General features: G+C 42.8%; 1 protein-coding gene across 1 annotated transcript; it reads left to right on the top strand.

Moving 5' to 3' along the window:
• The first annotated feature begins 19,381 nt into the window (after positions 1-19,381).
• TNP1 (transition protein 1) lies at positions 19,382-19,898 on the top strand. The gene is made up of 2 exons (XM_046017973.1): positions 19,382-19,520; positions 19,719-19,898. The coding sequence occupies exons 1-2, from the start codon at positions 19,382-19,384 to the stop codon at positions 19,745-19,747; spliced, it is 168 nt and encodes a 55-aa protein (XP_045873929.1). The 3' UTR covers positions 19,748-19,898.
• Positions 19,899-20,366: the final 468 nt, after the last annotated feature.

The following is a 20,366-nucleotide window of genomic DNA, read 5'->3' as shown; positions in this document are numbered from 1 at the left end:
TGTGGTAGAAGGCCACTGTGACCACACTCCCAAAACAATGCATTGCACTTGGGACCATCCTGGAAAATCTGTTACATGTGGAAATTAAGCACACTGCCCCCAGCCAGGCCTGGGAAGGATCTGGAGTCATTTGGACAAGGTGTATCCAATGGCTCCGTTATTTAGCTAAGGAGATGAAGACGACATGCAGTGGTAATATGAAGGGACCTATTCTCCAGACCATACATCACCAGCCTCCTCCTGTCTGACATCCTTTCGTCAATTGCAGATCTACCTAAAAAAAAACAAACCAAGTCTGATATCCCTTCTAGGAGGAGCCAGCAGACAGGGTGCCATCCCAGATCCATCTAAAGCTAGGACAGGGAAGACTGGTCCCTTCCTTCAGCAAGCACATCTTTTGGTTTCAGCCCAGCTTACTCCCAGGACCTGCTGGGTGGTAGGTACCATGCCTGAGTCATGTATGATTTTTGAGGATGACATTGTGGCATGATGCCGATACACAGAAGCAAAGTACAGACTCCAGCAAGTTCCTTGGCCTCATGTATGAGGCTTCCCTGAAGTAGAGTCCGTGTCCCTGGATTTGCCTTGACCATTCTTCTCACTGGTTCTCCAGAAAGCATTGTCCCCACCTCTATGTTTACCTCTCCAAGAGATCTTCTGATCCTCCATGACTTGGATGATGTTTCCCTTCCCCAAGCTCCCAGGACACTAGCTGCTCAAATCACACATCTGAGGCCCATGAGCTTCTGTGTCCGATAAGCTGGATTTTTCTAGGTCCATATAGTGAAAAGCACCAGGGCTCTGCACAGGTCCCTTTAGATCCCCTTTACAGGCTCATCGCATGCTTCCCAGCTCTGGTGTGCTTTTTCTTCCCCAGTGCTTTGTACTGGCCTCCATTCTCCTTTGGGGGACCACCTTTGGCCTTGCTGGAGCCACTCCACCTGCACACAAGTAGATAGCCTGCCATGACTGCGATTTTATGGGTTCATGGAATGACCTCCGTCTTCCCTGTTACAGGACATCTATCAGTCAGGATCCAGGCTTGGCAGACAGAAAACACATGTATTATCTTCACAGAGAGAATTTAAAGAATAATTAACCTAGTACTAAGAACAGAAAAGGCCAAGGGGAATATTTAAGTAGCAAAGAGGTAGCAATTATTAGAAGCAGCTAAGTCTCTCAGTAGGAGGGAACAAAAGGGAGTACTAGAATGAAGAAAACTAGAAGGTCTGGAAGGAGACACCCCCAGGGCTAAAATTTAGCCCTCTCAAAGGGGCTGCTGCTCTGCTGGAGGAAGGGTCTGGTGGCTCTGGGACCTGGAGCCCTGAGAAGGGAGTGTCAGCCAACGGATGATGGCATTTCTGAGAGGGAACAATGGGCCTATTCCTGCAAGTACTGGAAAAACTGGAAACTGGAACACCAGCTGCTTCTGGAAGGATGGTCCTTGTGGAGCAGCACTACTATGGGATCCCTACAGGAGCAGCAAGCATATAGAGTAACAGAAAGCAAACAGGGAGGAGTGCTGACCACACCAAACTGCAGGCTGCATTGGAGAGAGGATTCAGTATATCCCCTATAGACATTAGAATCACTTGACCTGCAGTGTGTATGAGTTTCAGGGGGCAACTGGAAATTAATAGAGGCAGAGCAAGAACTGAAGAAGAGAGCTCTTTTGTTTTGTTTCAACATAGTCATATTCTGATGATGTGCTCAAAAAAGGAACTGTTTCTCTTTCATGTATGGGTCAGTTTATTCGGGGATACAATAAAGACCCCTACTTAAGCTTAACTAACCAGGTCCTTGAATATGAAAACTATGGAACATCCCAAATAAGGCAGAGCCCACTGAGTAGGTAGTGGAATCTCACTTTCTCCTCCCACCCACTAGTACCCAGAGGGATCAAGTGGTCAGACAGTGGCAAGACCAGCCCCAAAACTGGAGTCATTCCTCCATTCAGCAAGTATTTATTGAGCACCTACTGTCTCAGCCCCAGGTCTAAGGCCCTTGGAAAATATCTATTAATCAGACATTTTAGGAAGTGGCAGGCATGGAATGTAAGCCATATGGTGGTAGTGATGTTTCTCTCTTCATCTCTTCCTTCTGAGATGCTCTCCTTTTAATACTTCAGGATGGATTCACTTTTCACTTATTTTATCTGCAGACCTCATCAAGAATCAAAACACAGCAGGGGATTGGAGTGAAAGGGGGAAGTCTGGGGAGGCAGCAGCTTACAGATGTGATAGAAACTACATTTCCCTCCATGGATATTGGCCACCATAGTTCTGGAAACTCTAGGACTGACCAGTTTCAAATATTCTATCTCTATGACTGGTACATCCTAGGTACTTGGGTCCTGATGGTTTGCATATACATATGTCCATAGCCACCCTTGGCTTAGGAACCATCTTGGTGCTGGGACTGGGCAGCACAACAGCTCCCCCTGGTGTTCTGGAGGAATGGCCTTGACACTGGGGGGGAACCTACAAGGGTTGAAAATCAGCTGTTTACCACTTTCTTGAAGGTAACCACTTATCCATGTTGTGAACTTTAAAAGATCTAGTGTGAAGCCTCAGAGAAAATGGGGAAGTCAGAGCTTTCTCTGGGCTTAAGAATCCTTAGATTCTGTTCTCCTTGTTTCCTGTGACACCCAAGCCCATTTCTTGCTGGTGACAGATGTGAATGTGCACGGAGCCTGTAAGACAAGAAAGGCAAGGAGGTCAAACATGAAGACAGAGGAGGTGCTGCAAGAAAACATAGATATGGCTGCAGTTCATTGTTCACCTGCGTTCTGATGGAGAACTGTGGCCCCTGCTCACTTATCCAAGGGCTGAACTGAAATCCAATTTATCTAGATCTTTGTTTTCCCTCGACCCCTATTTTTTTTTTCATCTTTCTTTGATTACCAGTCCACTCATGGGAAACAGAAGACACAAAAGAAAATCAAGTACTTCCCAATCCTGGTGATTAATAGCCTGAGACTTATCCTTGTCGGACTTTCCTCAAAAAGTTTGGTAATATATATTGAAATTCCAAGAATCCTAACATGTATCTGGTTTCTCCTTTTCTATATAGTCATGGAAATTTGAACACAGAATATCTGGAAATTGACTTATTATATGGATCAACAGAAAATAAGATGGCACATTTGAAAATTCAAATATTCCCAGATGGGAGCTCTTTGCTGAGAATCTGTTCTGTGTGTTTAATGTGTGCCCATGAGTGGGCATGTGCTCTTTTCAGCCTGTATAATAAAAAAAAGCATTTTCAGAATAGAGAAGTCAGGGAATGCAGAATGAGTCTGTTCCATCCCTGCTCTATTTCAGTAGAATAACCCTCTAACCTATCCTAATATATCCTAAAGAAGTAGACATCTCCACTGTACTGAAAGTTCTCTAACCAATAAAACTTTACAAACTCTTTTGGTTACCCACTCCCGACTATTGCCAAAGTTCACCCTAAATGCTCTCTGACACTGCTGATGGGAGGGTGGGTCAGTAAAACCTCTCAGAAAAATGATTGGAAAAAAATTATTAAGAATCTTAAGGGCGTCACGGGGAGGGCACGTTTTGCATGGAGCACTGGGTGTTGTGCAAAAAGAATGAATACTGTTACGCTGAAAAAATAAATAAAATGGAAAGAATCTTAAGGGCGTCATCCTCTTTGACTCTGTAACTTCACTTCTATAGCTGTGTCTTAAGAAAATATAAAAAATACAATACTGGAAAACTATGTACATTTTGTATGCATTTTTACATAAAAGCAAATAATTAGAAATGTGCTAAATAAGGATGTTGGTTAATTTAAGTTTATGTAAATCCAAATAACAGAATATTATGCCAATCCTGTATTGCAAAATGTAATGCAGGAATTATATATATGTGTATATAAAATGCATAGATAGATAAATATAAATAGATACACACAATGTTAAATGTTAAAATGATGCATTTTCTGGCTCATTTTTGGGTAAAGACCTGAAGATCAGAGAACAGAATAAGAGGGAGCAAGTATTTCCACATACCAAAGATGGTAGGCAGCCCAGGAAGGGAGCAGTTAACATTCCCCAAAGGAAGCTTTCAGCTAGTAGGAGATGAAAATCAATGGATGAATGCCCCAGACTCCCAGCATTGGGAGGGACAATTCTAAGGTAAATTTCACGTAGTTTCTCACTCAGTTGCCCAGAACAGTCACCAGTTCAGTAACACTCTATACTCCCGGTTCCCAGGCCCACACACCCTCTTCCCCCATTCCTGCTTCCCAGAATGTGCTTCATAATATAAAACTGTACTCAGGTCCTTACCTCAGACTCTACTGAAGGCGGAGAAAGTTTAGCCACTCCCAAAATGCAATACTTTCTTGAGCACAGGTTTTTAGATCTTTAAAACTCAGGAAGGAATCTATCTTCAAAGAGCTTTGGCTTCATCCCCCAGCCAAAGCAAGGAAACAAACGGAAAATGTGGCTCTCCACCTCAAGCCAGGGAGAGAAAATGCTCAGAGGATTCACGTGAACTAATAATTCAACGAACTCTCCTGTCACAACATCATCATCAGTGCTGTCGTTATTGCTGTCAAACGCTAAAGATGCTGAAGTCAGAGGCCCTGCTGGGCAGGCATTCAGGAACTGGAAAAGATTCCTGAGGGCAGGTCCTGTTTCAAGCAATTCCTCTGCCTAGCACAATTAGCTGGACGCTCCAGCTGTTTGGAAGGGGCCTGTGTTTGAGAGACTACAGTGTTGTACCCACCAAAATGTAGTGCTGAGTATCAGGGATGGGAGGACTCTGTCTTGTTACGAGTCTCTCATTCCCAGTATGGAAACTGAGCCCCACCTAGACAGACAGCTGGCTCTTTTCTCCTTTTTCCTCATGGATTTCAAACTGTGCTTTAGAGTAAGTAGGGATTCTGAGTCCAGGAACGAAGTGGCCCTAATAACATTTGGTTCCTCAGGTCTGAAAAGGAAGCCAAAGGGGAGCAAGAGGTCCTGGTTCAATCCTTGATTCTTATCCTTGACCCCCGGGCCTACAACAGCAAACTGAGCCCCTGGGCTATTTGCTAAAGGTGGGCAAGAGAGAAATGGAACCAACAGGGTCAGTAGTGGTAGATTCCCAAGGTTTAAGATAGAGGTTACAAAGTCAATGTCTTCAGAGTTCAGGCTAGTAACATTAAATGAAACAAGCCGAGAATTTCAGAGACAAGAGTGAAGACTGCATGCCCCATCGAAAATGTACTTTTGAGCTCTAGTCAATTGGGATGCAATGTTGCTAGACTAATTTTTAAGAGCAACAAAGAAGTCAAAAATCCAGATTGTACATGAAAGTCGCTGACTTCATTGGTAGCAACCAGTTCAAATGTTTTTTGCTCACCCCATGTTGGCCTACGTGGTCCAAACACATCTGTAGACTATAGTTGGCTTCTAAACCATAAGGTAGACATACATCAGAGGAGTGAGATAATCTACTGTAGCTGGAAAACGTAAATAGACATCATGTGGCATAGTAACAGACAACTTTAAAAGTTTAAAAAAGCAGAAAGAATGGAGAAAGACATTAGGAACTGAGTTACAGACAGGCAAAAGAGACTGCACTCAAACTCATAAACTTACAAACATCGATTTGGGGCCAGTTTCAACATCGGCCCTTATGAGGTATAAGGATAATGGTGACTTTATGTAGCATTATGACCCCATTGCACCACACAATATCCTGACCCAGGGAATAGCCAGTTATCTTTCTTCTTCCTATCACTAGCTTACCTGCCTGAGGAACATCTGGTTTAGGACTAGTAAGTTCTGTGCTCTAGCCCCACTCTCCTACTCCTACCCTCAACCCTCAAAATTTTCTCTTTGACAAGAAGTCTGAGTCTACCAACAAGACAAGTAGAAAGATGGCGCATTGCATGAAGACATCCAGAAAGAGATGACGGCCCATGAATAGAAAGGATAAATGATCACAAAGAGTTTAGAAAAGAAATAAAGTTTGACACTTAGGCAAAACCCAAAGAAAGAAGTTCCTGGCCCAGGCAGAGCCCGGATGAGGCCCTGGGGGCTTTAGTCCAGGGGACTGTGAGAGTGGAAAGAACACTCGATTACTTCTGCCTTTCAGTGATTTTTCAAGGTAGTCATTCAGTATGTTTATTCAGTGTGTTTCAGCTGTAAAATTGAGATCATTGTTATAAGTGAAATAATAGCACAAACTCCAGATAATGTCTTGTTGGAACATGGCCATATGGGCACTTATTTACTGTGGCTGCTTTTGCCTGCAAAAACTACAATGTGTACTATCTGGCCCTTTACTTTCAAGGTTCCCCCGTCAAGTAACCCTATCACCTGACATAACTCACAAAAGTGGCTGTGAGGTGTAACTAGGGTCATGATTTTTTTTTACTTCATACAGGACTTAATCATCAATAAATATTTAATACTTTAGACACTAAGATTCAAAGGTCTTGCCCTTAATTTCAATCTTGGGGCACCTGGTAGGCAGGTCTCTTTGTGCTGCTACTTTGACTCTAGACTATAAGCTCTTCGATAATACATGTATGTGAACAACGTCACATTCTATGTCAATCTGGCAAAAATGGTGAGTGTGGTATAGATAACTGGCACCAGGATGAATCAGGAAAGGCTACTGGCCTCCTTTGTTTTTCCCTTCTCTCCAAGACTACACCAGTGTATGCCAAACACATGACTTACAAGATATAGTAGAGCATTATGACAGGGTACCACCCTAAGACAGAGCAATGACATATTACTACAGAGCACCACAACAAAATAGACTTAGTTATAACATTATAAATAACCTGCTACTATGGGGTACCATTGCAAGGCATACTTCTATTTAATGCTGTAACTAACATATTACCGCATGTCCTATCGAATGATACCACATGTTATATCCAGTGCTATAACATTATTGTAGGAGCCTCTTTTCCTGGGCCCAGGGACAATCTTTCCCTACCCCCATGCTAAGACCAAATGTGCCCACCAAGAGCAAACTGACCATCAGAGAAACCCATGTTCCATCAGGAACAAAAAGCTCATCAATATCTAGACAATACAACAAAACCCAGGAACCTACCTAAGTCTGCTGAACAATAGTTCCTACATCTTTCAGGTTGTGAAGAAGATAGAATTGGGTTTTGAGACCTCGAGCTTATAGATCAGTTTTGGTCTGGCTGGCACATGATTTTTAAAGATTGTACAACTTAAGGGTAATGTGTTGGAAGTCAGAGATGATGTGGCAGGGAGCCTGCTTCCCCCTCTCTCTCTGCCTGCCTCTCTGCCTACTTGTGATATCTCTCTCTCTCTCAAACAAAAAAAATCTTTAAAATAAATAAATAAATAAATAAATAAAATTTCCAAATACACATCGGCCATTCTAGGCCCTTCTTCATGTTTACAATTCCTGGGTTCCATGTTGATGTGACCTGAACTTTTTTCTAGAAAAATGGGCATCTTCATTACTAATTACCAACAAATGAAATTAGAAATATAAACTAATGATCTGACTTTGGGTTTTCTGGTTGTTGTACCCCAGCCCAGCCAGCTCAAAAAGGTCTACCAGTCTATCAAACCAAGTTAAGTTCTTTTTATATCCAGAAAGCATCTCAACCTATCGAGCCAAAACCCAACCATATATTTCGTTAGTGAGACTCTTAAACAGGAACTCTGTATTTTCCTCTGACTCACTTGATTATCCTTTTACCTACATACCCCACTTCTCCTGTTAACATGAAAAAAGGCAGGGGTACACCGGGTTGCCACAGGTTACCTTTCAGCTGAGCAAAAACACACAAAACACATTCTTCAGTGAAAGGAGAGAGATTTTACTTAGACACCCTGGGGTGGAGCTGTAAAATCAATGATGATCATGGTGGTCTTGGGCCTGCACCAAGAGAGGCTTTTCTTTTTCCTGGCCATGGGAGAAAACACGACATGGAAAAACAAGATGTCAAGCAGTGTCTTCAACCAGGGCATTGGCTTATGCTGCTGACTAAGGAAACAAGAATGAAAAAAAGCTTAATATTTATATTCAGGAAACCCATGTGTTTTGTTTTGTTTTTTTAATATAGGGAGCCTCTAAGCTCAGTTTCTCAGATTTCATGAGACATAAGACCAGGGAGTTTGAGAAACTCACCTGGTGAGTGAGGTGGGTCCAGGGCTTATGTCAACCTCTCTACTGAATGGGAAGATTCAAAGGAGGCTCTAGCATAAAGAAGGCAAGTAATGAATGCAGAAAGTCTGTTTTTTTGGCAGGACTGCTGGAGAGTAGGGTAGAGCTGGGGTTTTGCAGGGAGCAGGGAGGCCAGGAAAGAGTTGAAGACAGTCTCTGGAAGGCAAATGGAGAACTTTGCTTTGCCAAAAGCATGACATTTTGGAATGCCTGCAAGCCAGGATAACAATTCCTCAGGTTTGAGAGTCCCCTTTTTATAATCAGAAAATGTCATCAATACCTTGTCTTCCTGTTCTTTTTCTGGCATAACTTCTTTGATTTTTTTCTCTGTAGTGAATCCTTCACACGGCGTACTGAACACTTACATCTACGGTACTTCACCATCTTCTTACATTTCCAAAATCTGGCCAACAGCAGAGATCTTATCGCCAAGGCAGCCTCTGTCTGCTGCTTTCCCTCACCCCAGGTCCATTTGTCCAAAGCAGCACCCCCATCACTCCTTTTATATACAGAGACAAGTGGCCATGACATGGGAGCTCCTGGTAAAAGGACCTGATGATTGGTGATGCCTTGTCACAATGGCTGAAAGTCAACAGAAGAGCTTGGTTGGGTGGTTGGCGAGTAGTGAGACAACTGGATAAAATCAAGAAAGTACCTATTTGGACTGCTAGAATCAGCTGACTGCCCATCAGTATAGCCCATATGAAAAACCCTGAAAGATATGAACAAATTAAAATTGTTCTGGCCTTTCAGACACAGTATCTTCAAAGCCTTTATTGGCTGGCACATTTAGGTATACATTCCTGGTCCCATTATCTTATTTCTAGAAAGAAGTTTTTTAGCAAGGATTTGAACACCCATAAATAATATATCTGCACAAATCAAGATAATAAATATATCTTCCACTCCCAAAAGTTTCCCTGTAACCCTTTGCAACTCTAATCCACAACAATGTGGAGTTCAAAACTCTAGTCCAACTTATCTTGGTTATCTACTACCCTTGCCCCATCCCCCAGAACCTCACAGAGGTATACCTTCAATCTCAAGAAGTTCAATATCTGGGAAGCTAAGATATGCATACCAAAAATTTCTAGACAGAATCTGGTAAATGATATAAAATGTATCCAAAAGGTGAAGAGTTCATTGAATTTGGGACCTTATTTTGAGTCTTGAAGGACATATAAGTATTTAATAAGTAAAGGTGCTAAAATTTAACAGTTGAAGTAAGACACTGAATTTCCCATGAACACCTGTACATTTCTACATTTCAAATAACCCAACTTAGCTGAAGCAGCAGAGGTTCCCTGAGGGCAAGAACAGAAGACATGGCTAGAAAGCAAGGTTGAGGTTGAGAGGGCCAATATGAAAACTTCAAAGGCAGTAAAGAGTTTCCCAAATGTTTTGAACAAGAGTGACATGATTAGTTTTGCTTTAGGAAGTTTATTTGGACAACAGTTGGCATGAAAATAGAGATTCAAGTAGCTTCAATAATCATTTAATCCCGAAGTGACAGGGATTGGTCAAGGGTTGCCACCTCAGTACATGAAAACATCGGCATCATGAAGGACAACTCAACATGGACAAGAAAGGAGAGGGAAGACTGTAGGAACACACCTGGATGGTTGTTGGGTGGTGCCAGAAGGCAAACACTGGCAGGGAGGCCCCCAAGACATAAGTCATCTTCTCTTTTCCTTCAAAGCTGGGCTTCAAGCACACTTCCTAAACAATGGTTCTCCCCCTCCAAGAGGATCCATCTCATGTGAGGACAAGGGAGGTGATAATCCAAGAACCTCCCACAGTCCCTCTAACTTCCTGCCTCTTGCACACTCTAGGAGGCAAGAAGTTCTACAATACTCTTTTTCTTTTAACATAAGACCTAAGGTTTTAATTCCAGGGAATGTAACAAAGATTGGAAAGAGAGAAGAAAAAGAGGGACATAGAGTCATATTTAAACAACCTATATACACATTTGTAAAGTTGAGTTTAATTTATTCTATGTCCTCTTTCACCAAAAGTTACTAACAATCCAGCTGTTTCCACATCCACAGAATTCAGATCTTTAAACTAAAAGGATTGGAGTCAATGATCATGATATTATGTCCTAGAGATGATTTGATAGAACTACTGATTTATTCACCCATATTTGTATTGAGGATCTGCGGTTGCCTCTGGGCCTGTGTGTTTCTGTGCTCTTTCCTATGCATTCATGGTGGCATGGGTCAGAGTGGGGAATGGACAGAAAAGAAGTAATAGAGCTGTGTTTGTGAGATCTGAAATTATGACTAAAACATGCCTGAGAACTCACCAACCTAAGTACATATCAACATGGATTCCCCCTATCTCACACACATCAAATGCGTGAATAAATCAATACTTTGTGAACAAGATATCTTTATTCAAGAACTTTGTGTTGATAAATAATAGTAATCCACCTCTCAGTTGGCAAGGATTTATTGACAATTTCTTAAGTGCCTATCTTTGTGCTCAATGTTTTTTAAAAATTGTAAAATATGTCTTACATGAAAAATCAATCTAGTTTCTCACACAAGAACATCTCAGCTCCTCCATTTATTAACTGTAGAGTCCTAGACAAATTATGCAACACTGCTGGTCCTGGAACACCACAATAATAATATCAACCTCACAGAGTTGATATAAGGATTACATAAATAGGTTAATATCTCTAGATTACTTACCACATTCCTGGCACTGTTCCAAGCATAAACTATTATCTTGGCTCTGTACTCCCAGAGTGTAAGGTGCCTGAAGGAAGATACAAATGTGAAATAATAAGGACCAGTCAGGACTAGATGTACATCCCAAACTGCAGACTTATCTATCTCTAAAGGAGGAAGTTAAGGTCAGGTAGGGGTGAAGGAAATATGGGTAAAGTGAGTCTGCAAGAACTTTCTATGTCAGAGAATAGTGGTTAAATAGAAGGCTTACCTTCTTCTGCTCAAACACAACCTCTACTCTCCACTACCCCACCTCCTGTCTCTCCTTTACCCACTGCCCTCTTGACCACACCCCCTACTCTGTCTCTGCAGGACCCTAAATGTCACATGCTCTACAAAGTCAAATAAGGTAGGACTGAAAAATAAGATGAGGTTCCTCCAGTGTCTACACAGTACCTGGCACTTGGTAGGTCCCCAGCGAGTGCTATGGGCACCCCACATCTGGTGCTTTCATGTTACTTTGCAAGCTCGCTCTTTGCTGAGTTTTATTTTGCTGTCTCCTTCCTCAGCCGCCTCCCCTGAAATGCCTAAATGTTGATGACAAATCCCATAATTTTGTCCCTAGACCACCTCTTCACCTCCTGTAGGTTCAACTATACAAAACTCTGTTTTGCCAATGCTCAGCTCTACCTCATCAGCCTAGATACCTATATCTCATTTGTCCACTGAGAACATAGTAGTGCATATTAGGTCTTTCCAGTAGACATCTCCATCTGTGCAAAACCAAAACCAGTACTTTCTGTCCAAATGTAGGTGCTGCTCTAGTATCTACTGGAGGCAGTGGTGCTTATTCACTCAGGACAGAAGTCTAGGATTCAAACTTTCCCTTCATAGTTCTTTCCCTTCCTTTTCTCAGTCACCTCAACATTTTATAATCCACCCCTTCTTCTCAATCCCCATTACTGACTTGGGCCAGTGCCCTCTGGGTTTTAATATTCAAGCCTTTTGTCCACATTTCTCTTCTTGGTGAACATTAAGTATATGTGACCCCCTAGGTGATTAAACTTCCTGTCTCTATCTACCATGGCAGGAAATACATGAGGAGACACTGTACAAAAGCACTAAAATTAAGTAGATGTAGATTTAATTCCCTCCTCTGTCATTTAGTATTTATGTGTCCTTGAGCAATTTCCTGAAACCTATAAGGAAGTAATTTTCCAACTGGGCATTTAGTTTACTCATTAGTAAAATAATAGGATTGCCATTGAGTCCCTGTCCTTCTGGCTTTAACTAAAAGAAGATTTTTAAGACCAGAGAAATGAAATAATCTCTCCAAGTTTAGTACTGGTCAAGAGACTTGGATCCAGAAAAATCAGTCTGACTAAATGCTGAAGGAAATCATCCGAGGTCCTACTGCTCAGCCTTCTCCTGTAGTTTGGTTGCTGATCTCATACAGACTTTGTGACATCCCAGAGTGGGGAAGTCCCAGGCCACAGTGGCCTAGTTTCAGATGCTCCCCCTGCCCCATCTCAAGGCTCAGAAAACCATTTTCTGATAAATAACCAGAAAACCCATGTTGGGATTGTAACATCTACCATGACTGAGTGCAGCCACCCAGTCAGCCAACCTACCATGATGGATACAGCAATGTTGCCCATCGCTTAGGACTCAGAGGACTTTCTTCAAGAGCTTAGAAAAATGTACCACCAAGGAGAACATGGGGGAGGAAGAGGAAAGCAACTGGTGAGTTCTTGACTATGTGGTCCTGGGATAGTGTAGGAGGAGTAAAGGTAGCATTTGGGGAATGTGTAAGAGGAGGGGAGAGAGGAGGTGTGGATGAAGGCATTACTGAAGAGGCTTCATTCATTCTCAGGTACATGGCAGGTCCTCATTGGAAGCAAGCCATTTACAAGTATTCATCAAGCCCCCAATATGAGTAAGATCTTAACCAGCTCTCCTGGATTGTAAAGATGAATTAGATAGCAATGTCTCGATCTGGATGTTTACATTAGAAGAGAAACAGCCCTGTACTTGGGGGACCTGAGGCTTGGTTTATGCTCTGTTATCATGATCCAGAGCATATCTTCTAACAAGAGGCTAGTGTAATCATCTTGCCCTGAGTCCCACAAATAATGTAGCTTATTCCAGGGAGACATGGCTTATGAGGAACAGGCATTGCAGGGAGTTTCAAGTAAGCCAGGCCAAACCATAGCTAAAAGGATAACAAAACCATAAGGAAAAATCTGGAAAATGCCAAGGTGGCCTTGTGTGCCCATTTGAAGAACCTTCTGAGACTCTCTCACCCTAACCAGGGAACTTTATAACTTCTATTTTGTCTTTGCTTCCTTACAGCATGGAAAAACTGTCCAGAACTATTGCAGGACAATGCTCTATAGGGGATACAAATATTTCCACGTGGTGATTACCAGTACTTACCAGAACTCCAGAGCACCTCTGTGGCATTACCCTCCACATTTCCTCCCAGAATAAAAATGAAACTGCCCATCATTGAGAATTCTTGATTAATAAAATCTGATCAATGCAACACTCAAAGAATCTGCGTCTTTTGGTGGGGGGAGGGGGGCATCAGTGGGGGAAGAGGGTCATTACTGAAAGCGAAGGCTTTGGTTTGAAGATTTCACTAGGCAGTCATACCTGCTGTCCCAGCATAGGGTGTGTGAAGGGCAAAGTGTCACCAGATCTTTGTGTTTTGGACCACAGAATTGCAGGATTTGTGAAAGATTTACTTTGTCCTGCTTCTTTAGTATAAATACAGCTAAACCTACTTTTCAAAATATGAGAATTTTGCTCAAAAGAACAATGCAGAAACAAATAGGCGACAATTCGGTCAGACAAGCTTTCTTTGTCAGTTTTAATTATTTAGATCCTTAAAAGGCAAAGTAAAATTGTTCTACCAACATTTTTTCTCTCTTTCACCCTCATTGCTTACCACTAAGAGAAGGAAGTGGAGCTCTTCATAACGGGCCAAAGAGATATAATTGGATTATGATGTTCTCCCTTGACCTAACTTTGGTCAGTAGAGTTATAATAGACGATTAAATTAAAAATAATGCAGAAATACTGAGAGTCTCCTCTGGCCAATGTACCCTACCAACATATTGGTCACAATGCCTTACAATGAAAGCATAAAGGCATTGACCCTTGACTTGGCGACAGTCTGTCACTCTGGTCCTTGGCCATTTTTTGGTGACAACAACTCTTCCTTTCACAGGGCAGCCATCCTCAAATTCAATGACATGATGATGATTGGTGGGTGGGATGATTTCAAGAGGGCAAAGTTTCCTGGCATGTGGCTCCCAGAGCCTGAAGGGTAAAGGGAAAACCAGAGAGAGAGCACAGAAAGGAAGAAAGAGAGGAAAGGTCATAAATCTTAACAGTAGTGCCTGATGGCAGATTGGCAAGAAACCTGGCCTGGAGATGGAGAGATCTGGGCTTGAGATCTAAGTTTGCTTATAATTTGTGACTTTGGTCATGTTACCCTTCATCCCCAGACCTGTTTATTATGAAACTGTTTTCTAGCATCCCTACCAACTCAAAGTTCTTTACTCCAGTTTGTGGATGGATAAAACACATTTGTTCTTAAAGACCACATGAAGCCAAATAATGGAATATGTGTGATAGTTTCATACGGTAATACCCCCTTTCTATTTTTAGGCCACAACCCTGTTTTTGCCTTATGGTTGCAGGGAACTATATTCCCAGTGCATTCCAGCAAGGGATAGCTTCTTCTTCACTATGGTATAGACAGGTCAAATGGTCAGTGTGGTCAGGGGAGTAGTTAATGTGGAAACTTTATTTGGAAGCTTCAGAAGCATAAAATTTGGATTTACTTTGTGTACTATTACATAATGTGGTCTTATTGTTAATAGTTACAAAAGGAATGGACATATTCAAATAACTTTTTGTAAGTCCAAAAATAACAACAAAAATAAAACTTTGAATTCTCTCCAAGTTAGAATTTCAAATTTGTACAGAAGACCTCCAAAGTCACACCCTACCTTTAAGAACCCATTATGCCCCCCACCCAGTACTCTGTCTTCCTTCAGTATTAGGTTCCTTCACCATGACCCTAGCAGCACATGTAAGACAGAGAAGACAAAAGATGGAGAGTGAAGGCAGTAAAGAGCAGTGGGTATTCTCTGATATAGGATTCAGCAATTCCAGGTTGAACCATGTCTTTTGCATGCCAGGGTGCAGCCATTAGACAAGCCTCTTGATCTCCAAAAGGAGGGGGTTGAGGTGACTCCTGAGGAACCTAGCAGGACCAATGGTCTTGTGATGTGTCTTCTGCCTTTTAGCAGCCCAAACTCTCTCTTCCTGGAAAACAGAAATTGTTTATGGAAAAACGCTTTAGGAAAGCAGTCAGCAAGGATGGGAAAGGAGCCTGGAGGACAAATGAGGAAAGAATCTCAACAAATTTTCAGGCAGAACCCAGACATCCTCAGAAACAAGATCCTTCCTTTTTTCCGAGACTGGATGGAAAGAGGCAAATGGAGTTGAGGTCCCTCCTTCTTTGGCTTTGGGCTCTGGTTTCTCTTCATTCCCTACTGGTGACATTAGATGATTCCTGAGCTCAGAGACCGCTGCCGCTGTTGAGACCCCTCTCTCAGCAGCTTTCTCATCCCATAGCCTTCCCCTGAGCCCCCTTTGCTGACCAAACAGCAGCAGCAACAACAAGAACAAAAGCAAAGAAGACAGAGCATGCATGTGAACAAGGTAGAAAGTCCCCACTTCTCAGCTGAGGTCAACATCTGGAGAGACTTAGGTTTCAGAAAGGGATTCAGACTGAGTGTTCAACATGTGTAAGGACTGTTAGCAACTTTTCCGTTTTCCTTCTTAATAAACCCCAATTCCTGGTCTGCTGGGGAGATCCAGCCCTGAAGAAGACATCTATTGGACTAACCAGGAAAATTAATAGAGTGAGTTTGAACTGAAGAGGTGAGATGGGACCCCACTAGAGATTTGACTTCCAAAACAGTGACGCCCAAATCCTCTGCCCCTTCCTAACCTAAAAGAGGGGCCATTGGGAGTGCTGGCTTCCAAACTCTTCCCGCAACACCACTTTGGCCATCCTTCTGGGAGATAAAGACTACTATTCTGTTTATCCACCTGTTTTCAAGCAAGATAACACTCTGCTCCAAGACAGGGAGGGCTGATAGCTCCCCTTTTAAAAAGACAAGGACTTCAGTTCTCTCTCCATGTCCCCTTAGCAATATCAGAAAGTATCCATTTCCTTGCATCAAGAGAAATAAAGCTAAGACCCATCAGGGAAGCCAAAGCATGGAGGAAATTGTTTTATTGGGCATCTCTGTTATTCCTGTGCTGGATTATTTGAAGGAACTCATGTACACACTCTGTGCCTCAGTTTCTTCATCCAAAAAAGAAGAAGAGGAGGAGGAAAGAAAAAGAACAGAAAGATCAGAAGACTGGATTCACAAACAGTTTTCAAAAAAAAAAAGAAATTGGCTCCAGGTCCACTGAAGGTCAGGAGTGAACTCATTGTGCTCTATCTAAATTGCCCTTGGCTCAAGCAACACTGGGGCAGAAATGGAAAGAGAAACAGAGATGGGCAACTGTGCCCAATGCTCAACGCTGCTTTGTCCTCAGTCCAGGAGGCCTGAACCAGAAGCCAACCCAAACACCCATAGCCCCAGTCCCAACTGGCCTGCAAGTGCCTCCCCCCACATTGGGCTCTCTGCTGCTGGACTTTCTCAGCATGGGTGTCTGAAACCACATTCCTTAACCCTAGGTGAAAGGGAACTCTTCTTGTTTGTTCATCAGTTCTCAAGTCTGGCTGCCTTATTCCCTGTAATCTCAGCTTCCCCTGGGCAGAGTGGGTCTTTGGGGATGGAATGGACTCGGGGCAGCAGGGAGAGAAATGATATCCAGTCTCCAGGACCATCCAGAAAACGTCTTTCCAACTAAAGAGGCTAGTTCCTTTGCAAATGCTTTAGTCAGCAGGCACAGGAGCAAGGGGGCCGATGACAGAGACAATGTCTTTTTGACCCTTCCCTGTCTAGAAATACTCCTATGTGGTATCCAGAGCCATTCTGTGTCTTACTATCTATCCTCATAATACCCAAGAAGTGAGAATGAACAAATATTTATTGACCACCTACCGTGGACTGTGTCAGTACCCATGGAAAATGCAGTAGGAATAAAAAATACAACCCCTAACTACAAGGTGCCTACCGCAAAAGTCAGATAATGTCAGAGATCACCTAACCCAACCAGTTTACTTACAAAATAAAGAGACAGAAGTCCAAAGAAGTGATACTTAGGGCACAGTCTGGACAAGAACCAAGACACAATGCCTCCTCTTAAGATCAGACTCATGCATACTACACAGCAATATGGGCATGGAACAGGGCGTCACACACTTAAGTCTGGTTGACTTTGAGAACACTATTAAGGACCATGAACACTGGACAAATTAAAAACACCAATGAGAATTTGAAAAGTCAAGGAAGCCTTCCCTAGAGGGGTGGGACAAAATAGGGAGGATTTAGATTGTTAGAAAAATCGAAGGATTTGTTATTTATTCAACCCTTATTGGGCCCTTAGTGGGCTCCAGCTCTGTGGAAGGATTGTTCAAGAACACAGAGCAGCAAACATAAGTTTTAAACTGTTTTCCTGGATCTTGCTCATAGGAGGAACAAGACTGGAGTGTACAAGAAAATCCCAAGATACAACAAGGCAAACCCACAGCCTATTTCTAGAGGTCCTCCCTCTTTGAGGGAATCAAAGTCTCCAACAGAACCCACCTGGAAACAGGATAATGGAAAATGTCCATTATGGTGGCTTTTCAAGGAATCTGGGTTTCAAAACATGACTTGTCCTTTTACCTATACACATCAGAAATGCCAAGAGTGGATCTTGAACTAGTTCTCTTCTCTAGAAAAGTCAACCAACTTTTTTTGTTTAAGTCAACCAACTTTTGCTAAGAACCTGATGCATGAAAGGTGCTTGGTTCTTGAATGAGGATGGTGGCAGGGGAGAGAGAAAGAGGGACAGAAAAAGGAAGTAATGACCCAGTTCCACTGGAATGTTTTTCAAAAGACAGAATATAAGGTATGAAGGAGGAAGTAGAAAAGCTTGGCTATTGAATCCATTGCTGGGGAAGTTGAAGAGGGTGGGTATCTCCAGCTCATACTTCTACTTCGAGCTCCACACCCATGAACCCAGCAATCATACAATATCTCTATTTGGAAATCTCAGAGGCAGCTCAAACCTGAAATGTTTTAAACCAAAATGCATGAGGATCCCTGTCCCCATGCCTAGACTTTATCCCAGGGAGTGGCACCAGCATCCAGATGGCTGTATTACACAAAAAAGCCACACCTTCTGCACCTTCTGCTGTCACCAACCAAAGACAGCCCATCCATCTCCAAGTCTATATCTCCTGTCCACATCTCTACATCTTGATCAACACCGTATCTGGCCCAGGCCTGAGCCATTATCAAATATTTCTCTCTCCTGGACCACTGCTATTAGTGCTAAAATCTCCCTTTATTCACTCTACATCCCCATCAATCTACCTTCCATATAATCTTGTCACATTACTCTCAGAAACATTTTTCCATGGCTTCCCAATGCACGTGTGCCTAGTCTGGTCTCTGCTTCTCTCTCTAACCTCATCCTGCACCATGTCAAGATGTAATTATCCTGAACCTTGTTGGGAAGTGATTATTTACTGATTTGCGCAGATTTCTGATGGCTTTCTCCCTGATGAGGCTGAAAGCCACCATGAAAGCAGGTCTATGTTAGGTGTTAGAAATCCATAACTATTTTTCTAACACCTAAGTGCATAGCGTATATTAGGTGATCAATAAATATTTGATGACCGAATTTGTTTTAATGATAAAGCCAATGGTACTCAACAGAGGGTGATCATACCCCTCCCCAAGTCAATGTTCAGAAACATTTTTGGTTGTCACAGCTACTGGCATCTACTGGTAGAAGTCTGGGATGCTTTCAAACATCCTCTGATGCACAGGAAAGCCCCAGAAAATTACTCACCCCATAGTGTCATAGCTAGAGCAAAAAGAGAAGGAATATTTTTATTTTGCTCATATTGAATTGAGTTTCGTAGAGTCACATCCTTACAGAACTACATTTGTGATCTCCCAGTGCTGTAAGAGATTGAAAGACACACACATACCCACACTCGATGAAGCCATTAAATATCCTACAGACAGGAGATACCTATTCTAATGGTATCTTGTACTCCCCAGATGCCTGACACAGAACTGAAATTGAATTGCTCAATAACACCTGTCTGGAAATCCTCATTTAATATAAAAAGGGCCTCAAAATTGAGAAAACCTTGAGTTGCATTAGAGGGGCCACCTTATTTCTCATATATGACTCAAGTGTAACAAAGGCCACTGACATCACAGTGGAGCCCCACCCATCTGCTAAACCACACCCCTTCACAGTCACAATGGCTAAGGCCTTAAATACCCAGACTCCTGGCCTCCGGGCCCTGCAAAGCCCCTCATTTTGGCAGAAATTACAATGTCGACCAGCCGCAAATTAAAGAGCCATGGCATGAGGAGGGGCAAGAACCGAGCTCCTCACAAGGGAGTGAAGAGAGGTGGCAGCAAAAGAAAATACCGGAAGGGAAGCTTGAAGAGTAGAAAACGGGGTGATGATGGTGAGTAGGGACAAGCAGGCGAGCAGTCAAACATGGGGGACTCACCCCAGGGGCCCTCCCTCTTGGAGTTGGCTTCTCCTAGACCCAGAATCTCAATCTGAGAATTTCATTTCCAGTTCAGTTCCCACTGGGGCAGGAAGAGGAGAATGGGGATGTTCTAATCTGTGTCCCTGTTGCAACCATGTCCTTCTCCTACAGCCAATCGCAATTACCGCTCCCACTTGTGATGCCACCCATGGGCTCTGTCCTGGTGGACTTCATACAGCACCAGGCAGCAATGAGAGGATGACAGCCAGAGAAGAGCCTATCGTGTGGGTAAAATGCCAATCGTGACGAAATGAGGAATGTATATGTTGGCTGTTTCTCCTCAACATCTCAATAAAATTTTCAGAACCGAAAATGTCTCCTTTTCATCTTTTTGCTGGGAAATGAGCTTGGGCAGACTTGGGAAAGAATGTTAAATGGCTTCATACCTGTCAATTCTTCTTTAACATGATCTTGGAAAATATCAAGAGTAATTTGTGTGGCCAGTACTGGCTGGCCACCATCACCATACTCTGGTCTTGGTCTCCATGTGCGATCTCCATCCTCACCCTCCTCAGTATGGAAAGGGACCAGAGAGGAGAGACCGAGAAGAAATGCAGTCCTCAGTGACAGTTAAGAGCCATAAAATCTAAGGGGCTAATAACAAGGGAACCCCGAACCATGGGCTAAACTAAAGCTAAAAGACAAATCCCAGGGATGGTTACAGAAGTCTCCATGCTAATATATCTGATTATGTATGAGCAGGACTAGCAGAATGTTAGCGGAGACCCTTACCCTGTGTCAGCAGGGATTGGCCAGGCA

The sequence above is a fragment of the Meles meles genome, chromosome 9 (assembly GCF_922984935.1).
Source record: "Meles meles chromosome 9, mMelMel3.1 paternal haplotype, whole genome shotgun sequence".
In the NCBI taxonomy this organism is placed as follows: Eukaryota; Metazoa; Chordata; class Mammalia; order Carnivora; family Mustelidae; genus Meles; species Meles meles.
Note: the sequence above shows the minus strand (reverse complement) of the source record. Positions and strands in the feature narration are given on the sequence as shown.